The 24,600-nt window shown below is 38.7% G+C and overlaps 2 protein-coding genes across 5 annotated transcripts in view; one reads left to right on the forward strand and one right to left on the reverse strand.

Annotated features, from left to right (window-relative positions):
- The window catches only part of VSNL1 (visinin like 1), a 93,885-nt gene extending 82,726 nt beyond the window's left edge, over positions 1–11,159 (forward strand). For both annotated transcript variants that reach the window (XM_064448095.1, XM_064448096.1), the window contains exons 3-4: positions 8,253–8,468; positions 9,387–11,159. In XM_064448095.1, coding sequence (XP_064304165.1) covers positions 8,253–8,468; positions 9,387–9,584 — 414 coding nt within the window. In that variant the 3' untranslated portion in view covers positions 9,585–11,159. The remainder of the gene's footprint in view (positions 1–8,252; positions 8,469–9,386) is intronic.
- A 2,707-nt stretch (positions 11,160–13,866) lies between these two features.
- SMC6 (structural maintenance of chromosomes 6) overlaps positions 13,867–24,600 on the reverse strand; it is a 35,290-nt gene continuing 24,556 nt past the window's right edge. For all 3 annotated transcript variants that reach the window (XM_064448090.1, XM_064448089.1, XM_064448091.1), the window contains exons 20-27: positions 24,165–24,335; positions 22,302–22,439; positions 21,408–21,553; positions 20,580–20,705; positions 18,951–19,056; positions 17,506–17,658; positions 15,657–15,754; positions 13,867–14,358 (exon numbers count right to left, since the gene is read on the reverse strand). In XM_064448090.1, coding sequence (XP_064304160.1) covers positions 14,250–14,358; positions 15,657–15,754; positions 17,506–17,658; positions 18,951–19,056; positions 20,580–20,705; positions 21,408–21,553; positions 22,302–22,439; positions 24,165–24,335 — 1,047 coding nt within the window. In that variant the 3' untranslated portion in view covers positions 13,867–14,249. The remainder of the gene's footprint in view (positions 14,359–15,656; positions 15,755–17,505; positions 17,659–18,950; positions 19,057–20,579; positions 20,706–21,407; positions 21,554–22,301; positions 22,440–24,164; positions 24,336–24,600) is intronic.

Genomic DNA, 24,600 nt, shown 5'->3' on the forward strand with positions numbered 1-24,600 from the left:
CTGTAGGAGGAACACAAAATGAACCTGACTTCTGAAGCAGCTATGCAAGAGAAAAAGAGAAAAAAATGCATCAATGCAGTTGCTTTATTGCATATTCCATCAGCAGAAGCTGCAGTCCTACGTGTGGGCAGTCTAAATATCGTCTGCTTTGATAATCTTGCTGTTTCTTGGGTTACATTAGTGCCGAACGGTAATACATTGAGCTTCGATGTCAAAAGGTGCAAACTCTGACACAGTAGTACCAGTTTTATTCATGTATTTGTATTTTGGAAAACAGAGGAAACAAATGACTAGCCATGAACAGAGTTTGCTAGGACTATGCTTGCTCTTTCCAGCGTCATCTGCAGAGTAAAAATAGCTTAGCAAAGGAAATTTTAAGCTAGCTAGCCTGGTAACACACACAAGATGTGGTTAGGCAAGGCTCTCGGCTTTGAAACGTTTTCCACAAAACCCTGCTGCTATTTCAGGCAGTTTTTACAGTCATCATTAACACACAAGACCCAACCAGCCTGCCCATTTTCCTCTGGCTGTACTCTGGTGGAGCAGAGACCTGGGATCCCCATCAGCCCCATTAGTGCAGCACTTGCTTCAGCTCATGTGGAGATGAGTGGCATCAGTGCTGTAACTGGGAGTGAGCTATTGCAAGAGCTTTTAAACCTCTCCTAGGATTTCTCTGCATAACGGAGTGATAATATAGCATATAGAGGAACAGAGGATAAGGAGAAGGTTGAGAAGAGGGTCCCATCTCTAGCACACGTCTGAACGTCATGTCTGGAACTGTTACAGCATCCCATCTCTAGCACAGTGTGGAGACATGGTCCAATTCCACCCCCTGGAATTTCAGTAATGAAATTAAATCATTGTAATCCTCACTTTATTTTCAATGCATATGAGCAAGATAGCCCCAGACCTTTTGAAGGCATATGATGTGCCTTTCTCTGCTGATATGCTGCTACTCTGTGGCTGAGATCTGGGAACAGGACAGGAACGTCTGTATCTCTGGGACCCAAATCCCTTAACATTTGATTAAATTGTTAATGGAAGCATGCATAGCTGTTGAAATTACTTCTGCTTCTGTGGAACCAAATTCTTGGGTGCTCGTTCATTGCCTGTTATGTGTCTGCATGTCTCTGCAGTAAACTTCTGCCTTGGAGAGCTCTGAGACTCAAATCCTCAGCAGTTATCTAAATGCTTTCATTTAAATGTCAGTTGGGGATAGGAGCCACAGAAGGACTTCAGCACAGTAACATGTGGTTAATTGCCTCTGGGAACAGGATCTCCAAAGTCTAGACAGAAGAGTTGTGTGAGGAAAGCCCTTGGAAATCCACAGCTGGAATATTTGGACACCTGAAAGTGGTGAGAGACCTGGCTATGAAGGCGATTGTCCAGTACCCTTCATTGCCTTGTCCTTTTGTGGGTTTTGCCTTGGTTGCCTGAAGGCCCTTGGGTGTCTGGACTCGAATAACAACATTTGGATGTGTTTCAGTTCATTAAAGATCTCATCCAATGAATACTAACTTAGGGAAAAACCATGGACATAACTAGAAAGTGCTATGGAAATGCTTTCAGATTTAGCATGATCATAGGCCCAATTCAAAACCCGCTGAAGCAATTAATTGGATTGTTTGCATTGGCCCATATTGCCACTAATATACGTGTGCTTAGTATCGTAGCAGTTAAGATGCAGATGAAAGGAAAGGAGAATTGTGAAAATTACCTAGGTTAAAGTAGATTTTTAAATATATTTAGTGGGGGAAATGCTAGAATCCAAATCTCTTCTCTCCTAAAGGAGTTCCTCAACCACTGATTTGTTAAAAAAAAAAAAAGTTTGCTCTCTTTCTGATCCCTTTAGTATTAGTTCACACCAGCTGTTCCCAGTTTGGGACCTCACGTTCCCCTGATCCATACTATGCTGTAGGCAGTGCTTTCTCCTGAGCTGCCTGTTCAGCTTGTCTCAGATAGGGAAGGGAGGCGAGCGTGGCATTTCCATGTCCAAGCTGAGACCTTTCAGGAGGGAAAGGGTTTTGCAGCATCCCACTGCTGTGATTTTGGAAAGCCTGTTTTGTAGGCAAGTCCTGAAACACTTGTGCAGCCAAAAGTATATAGAAGATAGCTGGGAAGGGGCCTAGTCTGAGAATTACAAGGACTGGACGTCTCTCCGCTTAGGACTGTGAAGGACTTGACTTAAGACTTTGCAATTAGAAAGTAACTTAAGTTTAATGATGCCTCTGCTCCCCCTACAGCCAGTCAAGGGAGAAGTCTCTGACGCCTAATTTGACTGCTTCAGGTGGCTCTTCGGAGAAGCCTCTCCACTGACCAAAGAGCGATGCATGCACTGATCCAGGGCGATGCTGTGTCTCTCACACTCGCAGGCGCTCCTGCGCACAGCCCCGTCCTGCTCAGCTTTGCCCTGTCCCTGGTCCCCTCCCCACTGGTCCCCATCACCCTTGGCGGGATACTCCTGCCAGCCCTTTCTGCTCCCACGCTGGGCATGGAGGCAGCTCACAGCCTTTCACGTTCATTTCACTGGCATTACTCCAGAGAATAAAGGGGAGACGTAACATGAATAAGAGGGGCACACTGTGCCTTATCCATTCTTAATCCATACATCTGCAGGAAGCTGTGAAAATGTGTCTTCATCTATTGTAAAGGTGTATCTGTCCTGACCTGCCCTTGAGCTGTGTATTCCCAGGGCAGTCAAATCTCTTCCAGAAGAAGGACAAATATACTGGCTGTGTCTTCTTGTGCTGCTGTGGTTATGCTCTTGTACATTAGTTTTCAGTTTTGTACAAAGAGGTGCTGGCAGGCAGAGGCTGCAGCCCTGCAGGTCACCCTGGTGCCAGAGAGGCACAACCAGGTCCTGATGGACGCAGCCTATATATCTCTTCCCCTTCTCATGCCTTAAGACATGAAGTGCAAGAGCACAGTATGTTATAGTAAGTTACAACTATTTTTTCTAAAGGAGATAATTGAAAAGTATTCTTTTTTCTTATCTCCTCAACTTCTGCATTTGTAGTGCTGGCAGGAGCCCAGCTCTTTGCCCTCTTGAAAAACTAGTGAGCAGCAACCTGCTGCCCAGTCATTGCAGGTGTCCCCTTCAGTGACCAAAATATCGCCACAGCTTTATCTCACGGTGAAAATACCCACAGTATCCATGTACTGTAGTTTCAGATTTAACGCTGTGGCTCTGCAGAGTGGGAGACTGTATCTGACTGGTGACGTATGAAGCTGGGGATAAAACCTCAAATCTGAACTTGGTCCCTGTACAGAAAAGATTGTGGGTAACAGCTGTTACAGCTGTTAAGCAAATACACTTTGAAGGGCTTCTTGCTTCCGAGGATCTGTAAGATGGGATTGACCAGCAGCTATCAGCATCTGGGTTCAAATTTAAGAGGTTTGCTGTAAAAAATAACCAGTCTGAGCTTCTACCAGCAGCCAAACTTTCTGATTCTCAAAGCGCCCATGTTCTCCACTCACAGAAGTGAACTGGGTGCTTAGCAAACATTATAGGGAGGAAAGACAACCCTAAAAAAGTACATAAAAAGAGAAACTCCTTCCTCAAGTGTAACAGAATCAATTGTATCAGGTGTTTCCCATGGGAGCCAACTGCTAGGCTTGTTTCCACATACAGGCGCCCAACAACGCTCATGCTGCTCCTTGTGCTGGCTGTGCCCCACTCGTTCCTCTTCGCTGCTTCAGCCCTCGGCAGAGCGTGGTGGTGCTGAGCCCCGAGCGGGGCATCTCAGCTCCTGGGGGAATTGGCAGCTGCTTCTTCCATCTCCTCTGTCCCTGGGATACAGCCGCCCCATACCACCTCCTGCTCTCCCACACTGCGCTCCAGCTCCCACCTAGATGCTTGTGTAGGCAGCATGTTCAGCTTTCTGTACACTGCGCTAATTCTGGTTTTCTCTGGTTTATAACAGAATTTCCATTTTAATAGAAATGCATCTCAAACATGGTAGAACATCGCATTAAAAACAAAGCACCTCTCAGGCCTATCTGTAGAGTGTCTCTGCCCCATCCCACCAATCAAGGAGAGACCTATCTTTTTTGGCCCCCCCATCACTTGGGAGTTTGGGACAGTGTATTGCTTTTGATTTTATTTTTGCCATATGCTAAAGCTTTAGCCATATGCTTTAGCATACACTTTATGCTTTTTCAATAACTGCCTCCCAAAGATGATCTGAATAGAGTTGGTCACAGAGCTGTCTGTGAACAGCATTGCTTCAAAGAAGTCAGAAACATCTGCAGCCAAGCAGCTAAATATTTCTAGCTATTTGATCAGTTTCCCCAAGACTCAAGTAATGTACAATTTATAGATGCTATTCGCTAGATATTCTCATTCCAGGACCCTTTGAAAGGCCCCCATATACCAGAAAGGTGTACAGAAACACTCTGGGAGCTAAGAATCTGCAAGACAATCTTCCCCTCCAGAATTTAGAAGCAGAATAAGAGGGATTCTTTTTTTTTCTCTTCTGTTTTCCTTACCTAATTGGTAGTTTTCTGTAGAGCTAACACTTTCTTCACACATCAGCATATTGATCTAACCAGTCAGAAGATGCACAGGCCAAGCAAGAGATGAGAGTAGAGAAGGAGAAAGAAAAAGGAATGACCAGGATTCGGTCACTGTAAAAAGCCCAGGCAGGTATATTTTGCCTTGCTTTTTGGCTGAAAAGGGAAAAACAGAGCACAATCTGGTGAACAGAGCGCACTTTTCAGTGGTACCATTGCAGCAGAAGGGAACTAGTTGTTTTCATATGTAGACTGGTCACCTGGACAAGGGTTTGCAGGGAAGGCTGAAAGCTGAAGGCACTGACCTGCCCAGTGACTGTAGCCTCTGAAAATCCCAGTTGTGCTTCTTGTTTCTGAGGCATTCACTGAGCTCATGTCAGAGTGCCATTTCAGGTGGACTAAACCACCCTCCTCATACTACCCCTGCCTTCCAGAGATCTGCCTCCTATTGCCACTTGGCTCTGACTACTTAAAGTATTTAAGTACTTAGCTGAGTAGTTAAAGTCTGTGCCTTTACACCTTGCTAAGGCCTCACTACATTTAAATAGTCAAATGATGTTTTACCAGAGCTGGCTTCTTTTACTCTGTAATTGTTTTGGTTTTCTTTTACTCCATTTTTAATTTATGAATCATTTCAAAACAGGCCAGTGGAAGTCTTCAAGTAGGTAGTCGTTGTCTTGTCTGTGATGAAAAATTTAGAAGGATGTTTTTCTCCCCGCTATGTGAGGTTAATGGTATGACTGGCACAAGAGGTAAGCGCAGCTTGCTTATGCTCCTCTGGTGGGAAACTGAATGATATGTTCATGTTTCCCCAGGAATAATTTAGAAATGGTCTTCGGCATATCCAGCTACTGACCCCTTCTAATCCCCCACTTTGTTCTTGGGCTCTGGAGTATTTTTGGGTGTCTGCTACTTCTTAGCCATTTTTATAGGTGAGCTGCTTCACTGTAGTTTAGTTCTTTGGTTCCACCAGTACATTTGTACCATGTCTCAGTCTGGATCATAGGAGAAAGCATCTGAATGTGTTTTGTTTCTGTGGACAGTGAAAAAGATTATCCCATTTCCCTCTGGCTGCTTGCCTTTCTGTTAGAGAGACTGCGGAGTGACAGTCACAGAAATACCAGTCAGGCCGCATCCTCAGCAATAGTCAGCTCTTAACCAAAGCACTTGGAAGACTGTAAAATTCTGAAGTACTTTGTTTTGTAACAAAAATTTGTTTTCATAACGTAAAAAAAAATTCATAACACCAAAAGTTTTGTTTCGTATGTGTCACAGGGCAGCGATTAGATCAGATTTAAAAAGCAAGAGATTATTCTAATTGTCTTTTCGGCTTTGAACAGCCAGCAAGCTCCCAAGACATAGGAAGGGGGGAGGGGGCAGTGGAGTCCCGGTTGGAGCTACAGGGCACAAGAGCCACTTCTTAACTTCCCACCAGTGATCTGCAGAAGTGTGCATATATTTATACCCCGCACACACATGCACGTAAAATTAAATATTACCTACATTAACATCTCCAGTTGATACAGAAGTTGCGGGAAAAGGTAGATCATGAAGAAGAGAAAGCAATGAGCAGGATTTTCAATAACCTGCAAATAACATTCAGGTTTTGGATAACATTCACATAACTTTGTACTGACACAGCCGAGCCTAGAGGTGTGAGCCCCAAGAGCCTTCCCACAGAGGGAGCTCTGTTTGCTTTGACAAAAGGTTGAGGTTTGCACTAGAAGAGCAATTCAGCGAGGTCTGGTAGCAGCAGTCGCTGCAGTCCTGAATTGTATCAGAGAGTCCCTGTATCTTTGTACGTGTTTACGAGCCAAATCATGTCTACCATACAAGGGTCCAAAATTTTTTTAAAGGTCAAAAAACAGAAGGCACAGAAAGAGCTGCAGCAGTACCTTGAGGTATTTACAGCTCCATCAGTTTGTATTATCAAAACAGAAACGGGACAAGCCCATAAGTTACATTTTCAGGAGGAGACGATACCAAATGCCGCTTTCAGCTCTTAGAGAAGGGGCATAGAAGCAGCAGCTGGATGCTGACCCAGACAAAGTCAAATGAGAAAACAGCAACTAGAACAATGATGCTGACCTGGACAAAATATCACTGGAGAGGGTACAGTCTCCCTCTCTCGATGCCTCCACACCATGTTCAAACATCTTCCCAAAAAGACACTTGGGAACGGAGATGGGCATATTTAATACCTCCTCTAGGATAATACAAAGATTTGCATCCCTTGTGTGTAATTCACATCAGGGCAATACTCAGGATGGCTGGAGGTGGGCAAAATTTAAGGAAGATTTTGCATAGATTAAAACGCCACTGAGCCGCAGAAGAGTTGTCTAGCAATCATACCTCTACAGCAATGCAAAGGTTATCCTGAATTGTGTCTGAAAAGTATCAGAGGGAACAGTAAGTTGAAGGGAAACTTTTAGTTTAGGGCCCCCTTGGCAGCGCAGCAGTGGCTCCTGACGTGACCCCCATCGCCACAGATCTGTTGCAAGCAGCAGGCTGTGCACCAAGTTTTGCATTTTTTAGGGAAAGACACGGTATCCAAATGGCCACATTTGGCCTCCTCAAAGGAAAAGCAGCAAAGGCTTGCCATATTCTACATCTGTGTTTAGTCAGACAATTAGTAGTGCCCATTTCCATATATGCTGTGAGGTCCCTAAGATCCTCCATGAAATCGGAGTGTATTGTTCAAGAGCTCTCACAGCTGACCACAGCAACCATCAGCCTGCAGTGAAAGCTCTGGACAGGGAAATGGAAAATTGTAAAACGCAGATCCACTTCCTCGGCTGCCACTGGAGTCTTTCCTTCAAACTTACATTATTAAATGCAATAATTACTAAGAATTGGAATTTTAAAAAGCACAAAATGACATGGCGCTCAGATTGGGAGCAATGCACATCTATATTTCAGGAGCATGAAAACCTCCGTGAAATTGTGCTGGGGTTATAGAAACAAACATCATTTGTGTACAGTCCCTTCACGGCAGTGGGGCTTCAGCACTGGTCTAAAACTCCCTTTCTTAAAAGGTGTGTTTTCTTGAGTCTGGGCCACAGAAGGAACAGCTGCTGTCTCAAATGTTTTCAGTCAAACATTTCTCAAGGGAAAAAAATATCACCTGCAAACCTACGTGTTATGGTCATTTAAAATGTTTTGTTAAGCTACAGTCAGTCGCAGTGTTCACTGATACTGGATGTTAAACATGACAAGCATTGTCCTGTATTGTTTAACTGAATCTCAGTTCTCATCTTACGTTCTCGCATTATGTTGGTTGGCAGAAGAGAACGTATGTTCCTGGCTTTTTATGCTATGTGTGGATTATTTTTCTTTAATAAATAAAGCTACATAACAACAAGCCTTGGTTACAACGTGTCACGGGCTGGTTACTCCCAGGCAGAAAAAATACTGCTAAAATGCACCTCGGTTGCCGTATTTCATAGAATCTCCCATTTGTACCCAACTTCATTTTAAGGTTCATCTAGTTAATTTAGCTTTAAATTAGGGTTAAATACATTTGTAATGTAGTTTGCGGTAAGCTAAGAGGTTGTTGTAGGAATAAGTTTTTAATAACCATTACACTGTAACTGTTCCAGAAGCTTACATCGCTTATCTTCAGTTTCACACAAATCCCACCAGCAATTTTTCATAAATGCCTCACTTCAGTATTTTGCAGGCAGGTATAGAGCTTGCTGCCTTGCGTTGCCCACAGTTCTATTTGTTATCTTATTTTGCAGTTCTTTCCATATGGAGATGCTTCAAAGTTTGCCCAGCACGCCTTCCGAACCTTTGATAAAAACGGAGATGGGACCATCGACTTCAGAGAGTTCATTTGTGCGCTGTCCATCACCTCACGAGGCAGTTTCGAGCAAAAGCTGAACTGGGCCTTCAACATGTACGACCTGGATGGTGACGGTAAAATTACAAGAGTGGAAATGCTGGAAATTATAGAGGTGAGATCAGTACGACATGTAAAAATAACACGTCTGAACATTAATGAAATTTGATGACTTGTTCGCATACCCTTTAGATTTTAAGCACACAGGAGGCTGTACTGTGTCGTTGAAAATGTACATTACATACATTCATCCTATACTGACTCATACCTAACTGGTGGAAGCACACTAGCATTTTAATAGATGTAATCTTTGAGAATTGCAGAGAGCACCTGTGTGCATATGAGCTTTTAAATATCAAGAGGTATTTTTTTTTTCTGGTGAACAGATTAACCATAAGAACAGCACAGCAAAGGATTTGCAAAGCCTATCTCAAAATCACTTGATACCTTTGAAATTACTGGTTTGTAGCTCAAGTAGCTGAAACCTTATTGGAGATTAACTTTAGATGATTACAGAAATTTATAGGGATAACAACACACTATTTTTAAGTGAGCTCTCACAGATGGGCTTTAAGATGACCATAGCATATAACAGGAAGGATAAAGTTTACCGCCCTTATCATCTGCCAGCTACTCACCACAGTAGTTAATACCAGATTTTGCTCACATGTACACATAGAAAGCTATTAAAAGGTGATGACTTCTAAAACTGATTATTCAGAATTTATGTGAAATGTTTCAATGAAGTGACTAAACACCAAATAAACAGTTGATCCAGAGAATAGGTTAGAACAGTTTTACACTGCGAAACAAGATAGCCAAAGAAATTAATTGCAGGATGCACAATGCAACCACCAAAACAAATCTACATCTCAAGAAAGTAAAACAGATTCTTCCTTGTTTTAAGTATATGGACATCGGATTCTAAGGAAAAAAGAAAAAAAAATTTACAAAAACTGGCAATCATTTTATTGTTGGTCAAAAAATCAGGTTAATTTGTATGTTGAATTTTCTATTTGATTTCTTTCCAAAGGCCATCTACAAAATGGTGGGCACTGTGATAATGATGAAAATGAATGAGGATGGTCTGACGCCTGAGCAACGGGTAGACAAGATCTTCAGTAAGATGGATAAGAACAAAGACGACCAGATCACACTGGATGAATTCAAAGAAGCTGCAAAGAGTGATCCTTCCATTGTATTACTCCTGCAGTGTGACATTCAAAAATGAGCTCGTGTACAACGCGTCATAGACTGCACAGAAGTTTAATGTTCCATTCAGTTTGCAGCTATTTCCACACACACAAAAATTTGCTTGGACTACCTATAAATGGACTTGCTTCTTGTGTTTGAAACACTTGTGTGCATGAGAATGTCATTTGCTAAAGAATTTTAAAAGTATATATTATAAAAATAAACTGCCACAACGTGACGTGTGCAATGTCATTTCATAACAACCCTGTTCCTCTGAAGCCTGTGCAGCAGTCCCGTGCTGCAGTGAATTATATTATTTATTGTTCATGTTTTACTGATGCTAGCTCTGTGTCTCCTAGATTGAGTAATGTTAGTGACACTGAATTCCCACGGTAATGTTAACTGTTTATTATAAATCATGTCACCATTCTGCTGTAAAGTAATACTGGACAGACAGAGGGGAAGGGTTCCTCAGCTCTTAAGTCTGATCCACACATGTGCTTGTATTGTCAGTGGATATAAATGTACTTCATTTGCATGCCTTTTAGGTTTGCCTTAATTCTTACCTCATTTGCATCCCTTCAATCTGGAAAGAGCTATGTCAGAGGAATGCAGTATAAAAAAAGAAAAAGAAAATCCTGCTAAAATGTTCCCTTTAATTAAAAGTATATATAAATATATATATATAATGTTTAAAATATTGTTTTATTGGAAGTTTAAAAGTTTTATTGGAAGTGTATTGATCTTTGCCTGAATTTTCAAAAGCTTCCACAGAGGTTGCAATATATATGTCCCAAAATAAATTTATAACATTTGACCTTTTCCCCTAATTCTTATTTCATGTCTTCAGCACAGTAATAGGAAAAAAAAAAAAAGTTCAATCTCTTGAATTATCCGTCACTGTACTACTGGGAAATATATATTTCATTATGAAAGCATGAGGAAAACGTCTTTGCACTCACTCACTAGAAAAGTCACATTATCGGAAACCAGAAGTTGTAGTTCTTGTATTTACCAACAGAGCAGCTGTTTATCCTCCAAGATGCTAACGCTACGATTTAACAGTATACCTGCTAGACCTGTGCTTCTGTAGCTTTTTAAGCTAGTTGGAAGTCAAATGCAGTTTATTTGCTTGCCCCAAACCTGGTCTTCTAATGTTTTTCCCTCCCTAAGCAAGAGTCTTTCCTCTTACCGCATGCACTAAACTACCCCAGGTTTAGCATAAACAGACGTGTTGTTAAAAAGTATTACTGATAAATTAACAACCACAAAGTGTGATGATTGAGAAGGGATAGTGAAGAGAGCCACCTTCCTCCTCAATTCTGTGTGCATCAATCAATCAATATCTACACTGAGGCAAGCAGAAGTTCCGCACAGCCCTGGGAAAGCATCGAGAACTAGCAGACTGCAGATATTGCAGATAAAAAACCTTCCTACACCACATGTCCCTGTTGCTTTAAACATTTGGTTGCTTGCAGGATTACATTAAAAAAAAATTGTCTGAACATCTTGCACTTGCATGTTTGATATTTCTTCTTTACCTTATGAAGAAGCGAGACAGTACTCTTATTAGCTAAAAATCAAATAATAAAACATGACACAAACCAAATCATTCTCTGTATTTTCAAATTTGAAGAGTGAAGCTCATCTTAAAATTGAGGGAAAAAACCCCAACAGAAAACAGTTTGACACATTTTGCTAACAAACATGGTGGGGGGAACACGGAATCAGTTGTCACAACCACAGCCATCCTCTCATATTTAAGTTTCTTTGTATTCCAAACAAACAGCAAAAGGCAGAAATTTCAATTTCATTTTTTGATACCAGATGTTCACGTAGACTACACAGGTAATAGTCTTAGCAAATGAGAGCGCAGTATACTTTGTACATTTGGCTGTAACTTAAAAATAAAACACATCCTGAAAATGTTACATACATCTGAGAACGACATGCCCATTGCTTCCACTTAGGCTTAAATTGCTAGTTGTGGAGAGGTTGTTGAGTATCTCTGGGAATTTGTGCCTCTTTGGTTTAGATACACTTATTAGAGAAGCAGTACCTCATTCTACATTCCCTTGCACCTCAAATTTATGTAGCTGGACAGGCTCCATTTACTTTAATGCAGCATTAAGCAATGCATTGCCATCCAAAATGGCCAACAGCTCCGTCACAGAATGTGGTATCAGCACTGCAATTCTCTCTCTAGGTAGCTGGTTTAGTAAACTCTGTATGTAAAGTACCAAGAATAAGATCGTTTTGAGACCTCAGTAGGATCACTGCAAAAATAAGTGCATCCAAGCAAGTGCTTCAGTAATTGTTTATTCAGAACTAATCCTCTACCATGAAAACAGTTCCTTATAATAATTACAGTCAGGCACACATTTTCATCAAGTACAGTGGTAGATTAGAATAAATACAATATATTGATTTGAACCAAAGACCAGAATTGTTGCCAACTGCTCCAATATTTCAAGTAAGTCTATAGAAAACTTGGGAGAAATCTGAAGTGTTAGCTCAGTAGGAATGTGGTAATTTTCCTTAAGCTCTTTTCTCCACACAACTCATTAGAGTGAAGATAAATGCTTTTCGCTCTCCTGCCTCTACACTCTTCCTCCTGATTTTCTTCAGTGTCCAAAAAAAAAAGTAATGCTATGCCATTCTATCATTTCAGATCGTAAAAGGGTCTGAAACATATTCTAGTTTCATCATAAAATCAAGACAAACTGAACATGTGGTTCATGATCATGTAATAGTACCGAGGACTCCCAGTACAAACTGAGCCCGTGTTCAGGCAAGTTCTGCCACGTACACACTTCGTATGGTCACCCCCACTGCCCCAGTAATTTCACATAATCCTAAACAAATTGTATCTTTAATATATATTCCATCCATTCACAGGATTAGGGAATTGTTTAGTTTGGTAAAGACCTCCAGAGATCTCTTGTCCAAGCCCCTGCCTTGAAGGAGGTGCAGCAGCCTATTCAGACCCCAAAAGCCTCCAGGATGGAGATTCAACAGCCTGTCAGGACAACCTGCTCAAATACCTCCTGTCTTCATCATGAACAATCCCTCCCCCTGGTGTATCCAGCCAGACCCCCCCTACTTCAATTTATGACCATTGCCTGTCTCTCTTCTGCCACACACTTCCACAGAAAGCCCGGCCCCGTTTTGTCAGTAACCTCAAGGCTGCGACAAGCCTGTTTGGGCTTTCAGCAGTAGACGCCTGAAGCCTAGACTTAATTCCTACAGTTAGAACACACTAGGACTGCAGTTGGCTTCCTCAGTGTATTGCCTTCAATTCTACACTCGCTTCCATATTTTAGAGATACCTACAAGTTTAATACATGCTTGTGTAAAAACTAAGCAACATAAAAGAACACAAAATACCAGGCAGCAGCTAAAAACAAATTTGGGTATGAAGTCAAGTGAAAGCTTACACTGCAGTGAGGTTTTACTGAGGAATTGTATTCAGTAAATAACCGTAGAAACTGCAGAACTTTTCTCTGAATAGTCTCAATGGCTTAGTATCCCCGTAGCACAAAAAAAAAAAAAGGAATGTCTAATGGCTGAAATCTAAAACATGATTGTTTCCGAAGAGCTCCCAACAATTTTAAGTTCCTGGAGAAAGGAGAACAGAAGAAAAAAAAAGTTAAATTGGAGAAGTTTGAAAATTCTGGTTCTCTCTCCCTCTTATCCAATAATACAAACGCTTGTATTATTTAAATAAAGCAAGTTGACTTTAACAATTCTAGTATAGTTCTGGGGGAGGGAGGGGCAGGGACACCCAACAAAACACAGGACTACAACGGTGTACAAAAGTTAATATATTATTTCCCAAAATTCTTATTCCACGTCATTCCTCTATATTGGAAGGACTTCTGTCACTTTAGTTTGTTATAATACAATGAATATGTACAGATTTAGCCTATACCTGCAAACTCAGACTGTACAAGAACTTGGTTTATTGGAATTAAGAATTTAAGTTTATAAAGCCACAATTTGCTAGGTTTTGTGAGCTCATGTCCAGAGAAACTCAAACTCTTCCCTACAAACTCTTCAGGAAGAAATAAAAGCACTTTTTTCCTGCCTAGAGAAAATACTACAAATACTGTCAAATAAGTGAAAAATGTATACTCTAGAAGTACTAATAGTTTCTCACATTCAGCTGCTGTGGTTCCACTGGAAAAAAAAGGAAACACATGTTTGACTGCATGTATCAACACATGTTTAAGAAATAAAGCAGAACTAGGAAGAAACCAACATTTTTAACTTAACGCTAATTATAAGTGTGTAGAGACACTAAGACACTACCACAAGTATCAGTTCTCACTGTTTATTAAAATATTACTCCATAGTTATACAAAATATATTTTATATTTTCCAGAAGAAAAAGCAGAACAACTGATAGAAAATTCTACTAGTTAGCAGTTAAAAATATCAACATTCAGGATTTTCTCGTCTTCAAAACTGTGGTTATTCTGGGTCTGTACACATACAGTAATTCTTAAAAAAACAAACAAACCAACCAACAAAAAAAAAACAAAAACAAAAAACCCAAAGAATCCCCAAAATGCAGGAACATCACCTTTTCCTGAGAGTATCTAACAAGAGATCCTCTTTTCCAGCATCGGGAAGTAATAACTTTACACACATCGTTACACATTTATCCTCAACAGTATGCCGTATTACTACACAGAGATACTTATTGATCTTCCTCTTTGTCATTCCTATTTTGGAAATTCAACGTTCTTTGGCCTCTTTCAGGGTCTTGCATTCGGAAGATTCGAATACGGGGACTTGTAGGAAGAGAACTAAAAATAAAGTATGCGTCATTTAAAAAGTGTTTTTTCTCCACAAATTTCAGTATTTCCATTTGATTCTTTCCATTACATATTTTCCTTTAAATAAATCCATCTTTTTCCTTTGACAGTTTTAAAAAAACACAGTAATATGGGGTGAAGTTCTGGCTTTACTGAACTGATACTGGAGCCAGACTTCAGTAAAAGCTTGAGGTAAAGCCAATAACTGATTTCAATTGTATGATTTCTAGATTAGACTACCTTAATTACAGAAAAAAAAGTACTTTTAAGAGAAACTCCAAGTGAAATAATGATCGGATCCATTCAGACTTGCCTGAAGCAGCACATGCTTTATACATCTATAATTGCTCACATCGTACTAAGAATGAGCCAAGTTACTAAACATACATTTATACAGGCTTCTCCACCAATTATCCTAAATGTACTTTTTCTGAAGGTGCCTCCATACTTTTGTTAAATTAAATGTTTGCTGAACACGGAACATGTAACAAAGCAGAACAGAACCAAGCTGCGCTTGATTTGTTAAACTTTTAAGCAATAACTGTACAGAAAAATCCCATATGTTTATTAAATAGTTTCAGAAATTTCCCCCAAAGCAGTTCCACTTAAATAACAGAATACCATTATTCTACTTTTTATAGATGTTAGTAAGGTAAGATAATTAAGAGTAAATCAACTTCATTTTGAAGACTGCTTAGTTATCCTACACTGGCTTCACTGATTACATTTGGCTAACAGAGAGAAGAGTTGGCTGCATGAGGTTAGACAGTGACTGTCCCCTTAAGCTGTCCCTGGCTTTACCAGGGACTTACATGGAGGTTTTAAAGAATTTTAAAGAATTTTAAAGAATACTAGATCAAAAAAAGAAAACAAGGAGTAAATGATCAGTTCCTAGATCAACTCAAATGACAAACATATTGAAAGTACTGTAGGAAGTAGAAAAAAATGAAAAAATGCAAAGTCTTATGTTAATTTTGGAAGAAAAGAGGGAGATACTGGGATAAAAGCTACCAAGAGCCTACTTTACACAATAAAACATTTCAAAAAGCTTTTCTACTTAAGATAAAGTCCCACTAAACTACTATATTAATAGAGGTTATGTAGAGAACAGTGAAAACCCTATTAGATTCCCAGAACCATCAAGCAATGAACTGCTCAGTTGTTGATGTTCTACTGCTATGAACAGCAAGATTTCTTTCTCCTCATATTTACTTTTTTTCAAGTTACGCTCCTTGCAACAGAACTTCCTTGTAATTCCTGTACCAGGAAATATAACACAATTTTATTACCTCATGCTTTGTGGGGTGAGCAAAATGAACTGTCGATGATGCTGAGAGTCAGCCACCTTAAGGATCATATCCATTGCAATTCTTCTGTTAACCATGTCCTAAAGACAAAAGATTTATCAGGGAGTGATAACGACTGTGTTCTTCACTGGCCTATTATTGCACAAATTAGGATAAGTTCTGTATTTTAATAGAATCTAGTAATAGAAATTAACTATCATTATGAATTAATATACAGTAAAGCTTAGCTAAAGAAAAGTCCAATAAAAACTAAGCTGGAGAAACATTAGGGTTAAATTCTAAAAGCTACAAAACATAGCCTGGGAGATATTTTTAAGTCTACTTTTTAGTATACACACACAATGGAAAGCTTCTATTGGAACGATCACATACTCCCACTCATCTTGTTTTTCTATCACCTTTGATATACACGTAGTACTTTTAACTTTATTAGTATGCTGAGATGAACTATATTTTAGTAGAATAATGTTTCCTGTAAAATCCTACCTCAAAATTGCCTGAAGGGATTTAAGGACTGCATGAAACTTAAGGTATGATGTAGCTTGGTTGTAGTATTATTATTATTAGTAGTAGTAGTATTAGTATTATTATTTTGAACATAACTGTGTGCATTAGGCTCACTGAAGATGTGTAATGGGAAGCTGTTATTATCAGCGGTCAAACAAAGCTCTGCTTCTATACATTGGTACACATCAAACTAGGTCCCTCCTTGGCAAATATGCTGATGGGGTCCTCTTGTGGCGAGTCTCCAGGACTGCACCAAACGTAACTACAGAACGTGGAGCCAGTAAGGTTGCACACACTGGTGCAGCAGCGGAAAGACAAATTGTGTGGAATTATTGATGGAATAGATGACATGAAATTTCCCTGCAGGGCCTATGGTTCTGAGTATCCTCCCTTTTCTGGACAGATGGATAAAATCCTGCGTAACTGACTTGTAAAAGAGGACCTAAGCTTTGGAAGGCGGCTGACAAATGACTGCTTGACCACCCTAGATGCATACTTTCCTTTAGGAAATTCTTTATATACAAATATATATAAAAATATACAAATCTTTATATGCCAATAAGTCATTGATGGGTGAGGGACACTGAAGACGAAATAATCCAGCATCAACTCTTTCGTCTCACAGAACTAATTCTTTTCTCAAACCATACCACACTGCATACTAATCAGGAGGAAATAAAATAAAAATATATTTTAAAATTGGTTAATCGCCCATCCAGGGAAGCTGTACACAAAGATGAGGCTTATCAGTTTTAGCTGACATTAGTATTTACTGTTCTTTACTCTGCACTTCAGCACCTTGGAAAGATGCTACTCGGTGAAGTGCGAAACAAGGTTCCGAGTAGCCACAGCGAACCCAGCTGCTGCACTCGCTCTGCAAAAACCCACACCGATCTCAACACCGGCAGAAGCCAAAGCACGTGCTACGCCCAGAACTGTCGCAGCAAGGCAGAGGCAACCTGTGACACAGTAACAACTGCTCGGGAAGCTAAGAAGAAGTTACATTTTATTATTTTTGTGCTGAACTAAGGTGCAAGCGTGTAAAGTAACAGAGATGCTGTGGCTACCAACTTCAGAAACAGGACAAGCTTTAAAAGTTACTAAGGAAAGTGAACCAGATCCTTAAGGGTTTGGGGGGATTCGGGTTTTGTTTCTTGTTTTGTTGTTTTTTTGGGGTGGGTGTTTTTGGTTTTTTTTGTTTTTAATTTATTATTTAGTGTTAACTAGAGTGTTTTAAAATCTAACCAAATACAGACAACCACCCCAGTATTTCACTTATTTATATAAATCAGAATGGCAAAAGTAGTTTAAGTTTAAACTATACCATGTAGACATCAAATTCATCCAAGCATCTGAAAGGAGATTCAGTAATGGACCACAGAGAAAGAATGAAACAAACTGTTGAGAAGGAACGTTCACCTCCTGATAAAGATCTCACATCATTAAGAGAAGATTTGTTTTCCTCTCGAGGCTGAACCTTGAAATAAAAGTATTAGAACAATTTTTAAACCCAAGATGGAGATTTACTAACAGAATCGTAATTTTAATGGCAAACACATCACACATGAACACATAAAGATCACCTGAGAACAATTTTATGCACTTCACTGCCCGTACCATTCCAGAACTGGATGGCTCCTAACCATTTTGTACCACATTTCTAGGATCATTGCAGCCTTCTCCACCACAGAAAAATACATCGAGCAGACTGAACGACTCTGCTAGTGTTTTCTTATTCAATTATCTATTTTTAATAGCTATTAAACAATGTTTAGTAAATGTCAACCGGTGTAGTTATATTACAGTAAAATCCAGTGGTTGCCAGCTATGATAGAAAAGCAGGTAACTGATTTACAGAAGCAGTTTAAAGAAGGAACAGATTTGTACTGGAATACATGAAACCTTGTGAACAGTCCTTTGGTTCCATTGATTATGACGACACCTTGTGGCACACCCCCTTTCAGATTACACTTAAACATTTTCTTGCCCTGTTAAATTATATTAACTTTAACAGGCTAAGCACAAAAATAAGAACTATTTTGGAGTGGGGTCTTTTGGGAGTTTTTCTCTTTTTTTAATTTACTTTCCTTGACTAAATATAGATCTTTCGCATGAGAAACAAAACATCAGCGATAAAAAAGTTCCGATAAAGCCAGGTAATGACTTTACATTTTGAGTCCTTCAGATACATATCCTTCACCTGTTTAATTAGGACTGTAACAACACGTATTTATGTTGTCACTGCACATTTTTTCCCACACATTTTCAATTCCTAAAACTGAGATCTCCCACAGAAACAAAAGTAAATACCCCCATGACTAAAACTTTTTGGGAGGTATATTAACAGATACAAATTTACAGAATACTCAGAAAAAAACATAATATTGAAGCTTTCAGCCGTTAAATATTGTTTAAATAAAAACTAGAGCCATTATACAATCACACAAATAAAGGCAAACTTCCTAGCAATGAAATAGGAATGAGAAATTTTGAAAGACTGACTGCGATGCCTGGCTAGTGAATTCTTATCTTCAGCATAAGATGGCAGTCCAAATTTATCCATGTAATCTAATAACCTGCCCATATAAAGGTGGTAATTATTTTTTTTTCTTGCTTGGTTTCAACAATATCCTACAATTTAGTATATCACATTCTGGAGAGGGGAGGACAATTTATTCTATCCTTTGTGATGCAAGTTCCAGCAGCTGATATTGAAAAAAAAAGTTTCACTACATATTACGATAATTAAAGTAATATAAAATAACTTACTGTTATTGAAAGTGTTTCATTCTTGTGATCAAAAATTATTTTTCCAGAGCAAGCTCGAATACGTAATAAATGGTCAAAGTAGAGTTTGCATCGTAAAGAAAGGAGCCTTAAATGAGTTAAATCACGCAAACAAACATTAGGTCAGTCAGTTTTAAGACACATGAGAAAGTGACAACAGATTTTTATCAACAGTTCCATATAATAATCTTAAATATTATGCCCTGCTCCATTAACAACATTTTCCCTAATCAATTACATTCTTGAGCCATTCACATTCAGTACTGGACATAGTGGAGAGAATCACTGACACAAAGTAACAAGGTAAGAAATCCAGAAGCACAAGCTGTGTATTTTACAGAAGTCTGTTTCAATAGACTGGAAGCTTTTTACACCCTTCTTCCACAACTTTCAACAGAAAATGACCACATTCCACTTCTTTCCTACCCAGTTTAGGAGTGCACAGTAAGGATAGCGAAGAATCTACGCAGACTCTGCTAGACTCCGGGAATTAAAGTGCTGAATATTCATTTCTTCCCCCACCCCCTTTCCCCCAATTCCAGCATATGATTCCCCAATAGACAATACATCACAGTTCCTTCAAGAAAGAACTATGGTTCTTCAACACATTTTAGAGGGGGATTCGTACTCAAATTTGGCAACTAAGAACAAGATTCAGTTTGACATATATGGGCACCATAAGGCAAGCATCAGATTCTCCAGGTAAATCTTACCCACTAGTATTTCTAGACTTCCACCTACAAAGGTTGGGATTCTCCTGATCATTACTCTTTGTCAGGATCATACTGGCACCCCCTCCAAATCCCAGATCAAAAAGAACAAAAAGCAGAGCCAACAGAGATATCCCTCCATTTCTGCTGAAGGGAGTGATAAATGATAGAGGACTACACTGGAGAACAGACCATCAGTCCTTTTGAAGGGAGGCCACCACAAAAACTTCATTGATAGGTTTAGGATACTAAGGGACTGAAGGAAGAAAGAAGGGGTACAATCCTAGCACGGGCGCTATGACAGAAGCAGCTGTTAAACTGCAGAATCTGAAAAAAGACCTTGAATTTTTTTCAGCACAGGTCAGAGAAAAAGTCTGGCCCGCAGTGAAATTATGTGAGCACAGTACCATGAGAATCATAGAGTCATAAATGTCCTGAGTTGGAAGGGACCCGCAAGGATCATCGAGTCCAACTCCTGTCCATGCATAGGACAGCCTCAAAATTCAGACCAACTATATTCAATGAAAGTGAGTGACAGTCCAGATTATTTCAATGCTAGTATGTTGCTGATATTGTACTGACTAAAACCAGCACTGAAACACTGAAACAGAACTGCCTTGGATTGAGTCAGCATAGTCATGGCCTTTGGAGTGAGCAAAATAGAGCCTCCACTGATCAAGTTGATTTTCTAGATGTCAGTCAAGGCTGCCTCTAAACTGTCAGGCATGACATTACTGGACCTGGGAGCAAGATTAAGTTAGAAAGATGGCTGTGAATACCACCTTAAAGGTATCTCATCCTCACAGGTGTGCTCTGTAATTTTCACCCTGGAATACAAGCACATACTTAGATCTACATATTAGTTTACCTGAAACCTGAAATTACAGTAAAATCAACTCACCTTAAGAATTGCCGATATATTTTGAATCTCTGTGTCATTATTTCTTCCAGCAGCCTAATAAATTTCTTTAAATTCTTTACTTTACTGTTTGCATCCTCGTATCTTTCCTTTGCATCATGAAATTGCCTGTTTTAATTAGCAGAAAGTCTAGGATCAACATGCATTACATTAAAACCAAGTTAGTGTTTTAAATGCTGAAAAGCAATATGATAATCAAAACATTAAAACAAAAACCTTCTTGTAAGGATCTATGTTAAAGCTAAAAAGCATTTGATGAGTCAAGTAAGACACTCTTCACAAATGCAAAGTGGTCAAAAATTAAGTTTTTAATCTATTTTTAATTCTTTTGAAAGGAAACTCCTATACCAAGGAGAATGAATGACTGGGTTGCCCATGCTCAAGAGTATCCGCAGTGAGTGATTCCTTGAAATTCTGGCAGTCAAAACCTCATGCCCAACTCCTGCATTAGTTATTCAAACTGGAAGTATGCTTAATGCATAACTGCATCCCAGAACAATGGCGTGTTATGTTCGCACCACGTAGTGAAGATTAGGATACCTCTAAACACTAAGAAGCTATCTGATTATTGGTAACTTCATACATGTAGTACAGACACTGTCTAAAATCACTAGAGGGTAGTTCAGCAGTCCTAAGCCTGTTCAGTGTTGGTTGACTGAGCAATCAGCACAGCATGTTTCCATACCTTTGTACATGATTTTAACACTAAAAAAACCCCAGATAAATGCATTGTGAGTCAATAAGAAAACTCTTCTTTCCCCTATCTTTTCCATCTTACCTGAACTACTTCAGACTTTAAAGATGACTTACTGTACTATTTCTTCTCTGTTTCCATGGCGATCATTTTCTGAATTTATCCTCTCTCTCAAACGATTCATTTCTGCATCAAGACTCTTAACAGTTCTGCTGATCTCTATGCGCTCTGGGTAGATTTGCCTAGCTTGTGCTGTTTTTTCCTAAAGTAATGTTTGAAACTCAATTAATTGTTACATTTTTAAAAAATCTGTTTAGTCTTTGCAATAAATATTTTATGCTATTGAAAAACAAGGTCTCCGAGCAAGGACAATGTTTTTGCATCATTCTTTGTGTACTTATCACAGCAAACCTAGTTATCATTAATAATTTTACTAACAACTTTTACAGGCAGGTAGTTATTTCAGTGCTAAGAACTGGACCCATCTGAGATCTTTAGTATGTTCACAGTTATTTACCTAATACAGATAAATAAGGAATAAAATTCACCATATTTAAATAGGACAGTCTTCAAAAAGTCTTTGTGGGTACAATTTCAGAGTTAGTTAATAAAGCTTCATTAGAGAAGTCTTCAAAAAATCAGGTACGAGGTCTGTACAAAGAAAAACCTAGCACTGAAAAAAACGAAACAGTAATATTCATAAATTTTAAGGATAAGTCATTTTAATCTTTTCATGGCAAAATACAGAAAGAGTCCTAGATGGATAACCCCTAGCTCATCTGTCAAGACAGAAATGGTGTTCTACCAGACAAAAACAGGCCCAGATTCATTTATACAAAATTACTTCTAGTTGATTTAGGTGCAGTCAGCTGAAGACATAGCTGGGAGAATACTCAGTGTAGCTGAGCATTAATATGGTCTGTATATTGTACAAGTGGAATGATTTCTTATTAAATATTCAAAGGCTTATGACCATCTGACTTCAATAAAGGAGAAAAACCCACACCTACCTCTAATTCTTTTTCTTTGGCAGCTAGTAATTCTTTATGCATTTTTATGTAAGCCAAGTGTTCTTTCTGTTTGTCCTCATAGTGCTGCAAACGGCGTTTACTGTTTTCCACTTTTGAGTCAGCTTGGTTTAACTCTTCCTGTTTGGAATAAATCAAGATGTGATAAGTGAGCTGTTTGGTGTAGATTCCTAAGCATCTCTCTAATGTTTACGGACTTAGCACAGGTAATTATGTTTTAAATACTGTCTAATTTATTTTGCTTTCAGTAAAACTACTCCTTCTAAAGTCCAGGACCTTTAACAGCAACTTAATATGAAGTCTATACTCAGTTCTGACATAGACATAATAAATGCTTGTAATGTTTCTAAGAATCGTATTTTCAGGGAATGTTTTAATCTTTGGAAAAAATCCATCCTCGTAAACCTCCAAAAACTACATTTATTTTATACACTACATTCAAGCCAGAACTTCTGATGTCCGTGTGACATCAGCCAGAACTTAATTTCTGTGTGAAAATTCAGTGTCCTGCTGTACCTATAATAAGATGTAGACTATAGCAACTTCTCTGCTACATAGGTGTTGATACAGTTGAAGTGACATCATATCTTTCCAGAGGAGCAAAGAGGTATAAGAGAATGACATGAATTAGAAGACAATTTTCTTCCTTATCCGTGTCAACTAGATGGCTATCCTAAAAAACTAAAAAACTACCCCAAACCAAACAAAAAAAAACCCCACCACCCCAAAAAACCCAAACATCAAACAAGAAAACCAACCATAACCAACAACAGTGAATGCTCTTTCCTTTTTCTAATCCCGTCTTCAAGCCACAACTTGCTGTATGTCAACAGTTCATTAAACAACTGTAGAATGCACAGCAGTACCTCTAATCTAAAATCCTTTCAGGAATTTAAGAGTTCTCTCTATTGTGTTTAGTACTCTTAATAATGAGCAATAATGTTCTAATATTCTGAATAAATCTACTTTTTCCTTACATGGTTCTGCTTTCTAAATAGAACGTCTCTTTAGAATTTCCATATCAAATACACTATGACTAACATATATATCAGTTATTTTCCTTACCAGTTTCTTCGTCTTTTTGTTTGTTTTTGCTTTTTTAATTAGGGCTGATTACATAGCAACATACAGTGTAAGTGAGGTATATAAGAGATTTCTATAGTGATCTTTCTAAGTTTTTCCTCATTCCATCCTTCTACAAATTTACAGTACTGTAAACATGCTGGGGTCTGTTATTTTGGTTTTCTATTTTCAGACCCTTAGTTCTTCTTGACAACATGAGATTGCCTTCTATGTACCAACCCAAAATTTTGCACATCACCACTCTGCTATTAACCTTAAGTCTTGCTACCTCTGTGATTTCCAGGTGTCTTCTGTAGACTTGAATCATTACAACTATGCATTGGTACCTTCTGTGACGATGTGACTTTATAGAATAACAATAATTTCATATAGAACTTCAAATGCTATTTTGAAAACTGAACAGTTATGAACACTCTTAGCCAGGCCTTATCAGAAACAAGCAACGAGTCCAAAACAACAAATGTGTTGCACTAAAAGGAAAACAAGGAAACTATCTTTCCTTCCTTTTCAGTCCATGAATAAAAATACCTGGAAACAAAACTGTCTTTCGACATAAAACACTGCAGCAACTACACTTGACAATCAACATGATCTTCGAAATACTGCCAAGCTTATTTCTTGACATGCTCTAGATGGAATGCTCTATTTCCATTTTCATAGGTAGACCTTAAATGTATCAGGAAGGAACATATTCTTTTCTCCTGCCTCATTTTAATCATACAAAGGGAATGAATTAAAAATACAATATGAGATTTTTGCTACCTTAATTGGACCAGCAATTTCTTCTACTTGATGAATTTTTTCTTTCATTTCGTCAAAGTTTTTTTCAGCTACCTGGAGAATATTTTTCAGTTCTTCCATTTTTCTGCTTTGTTGCTGCATGTCATTTTTTACAGATTCCATCTTACTCTTATTTTCTTCAGCTTCATCTTCCTGTCAAAACATATTAAAACGAAGAATATTAAAAGGAGGCATACATTCGCAAATTACTGTACAAGATCTTTATTTTATTATCACTATCAGTGTACAAGATTACGCGCAATACTTTAACTCTAATAAGAATATGAGCAGCTCAATGCAATTGTCACTGAAGCCCAAAAAAGAAACTGACAGATCTTGCAGGAGACCACTAAATCAAACTGCAAAATAAGAAGTGGAATTTCCTAATTATCCAACCGAAAATTAAGGCAACTTTATT

The sequence above is a fragment of the Phalacrocorax carbo genome, chromosome 3 (genome assembly GCF_963921805.1).
Source record: "Phalacrocorax carbo chromosome 3, bPhaCar2.1, whole genome shotgun sequence".
In the NCBI taxonomy this organism is placed as follows: domain Eukaryota; kingdom Metazoa; phylum Chordata; class Aves; order Suliformes; family Phalacrocoracidae; genus Phalacrocorax; species Phalacrocorax carbo.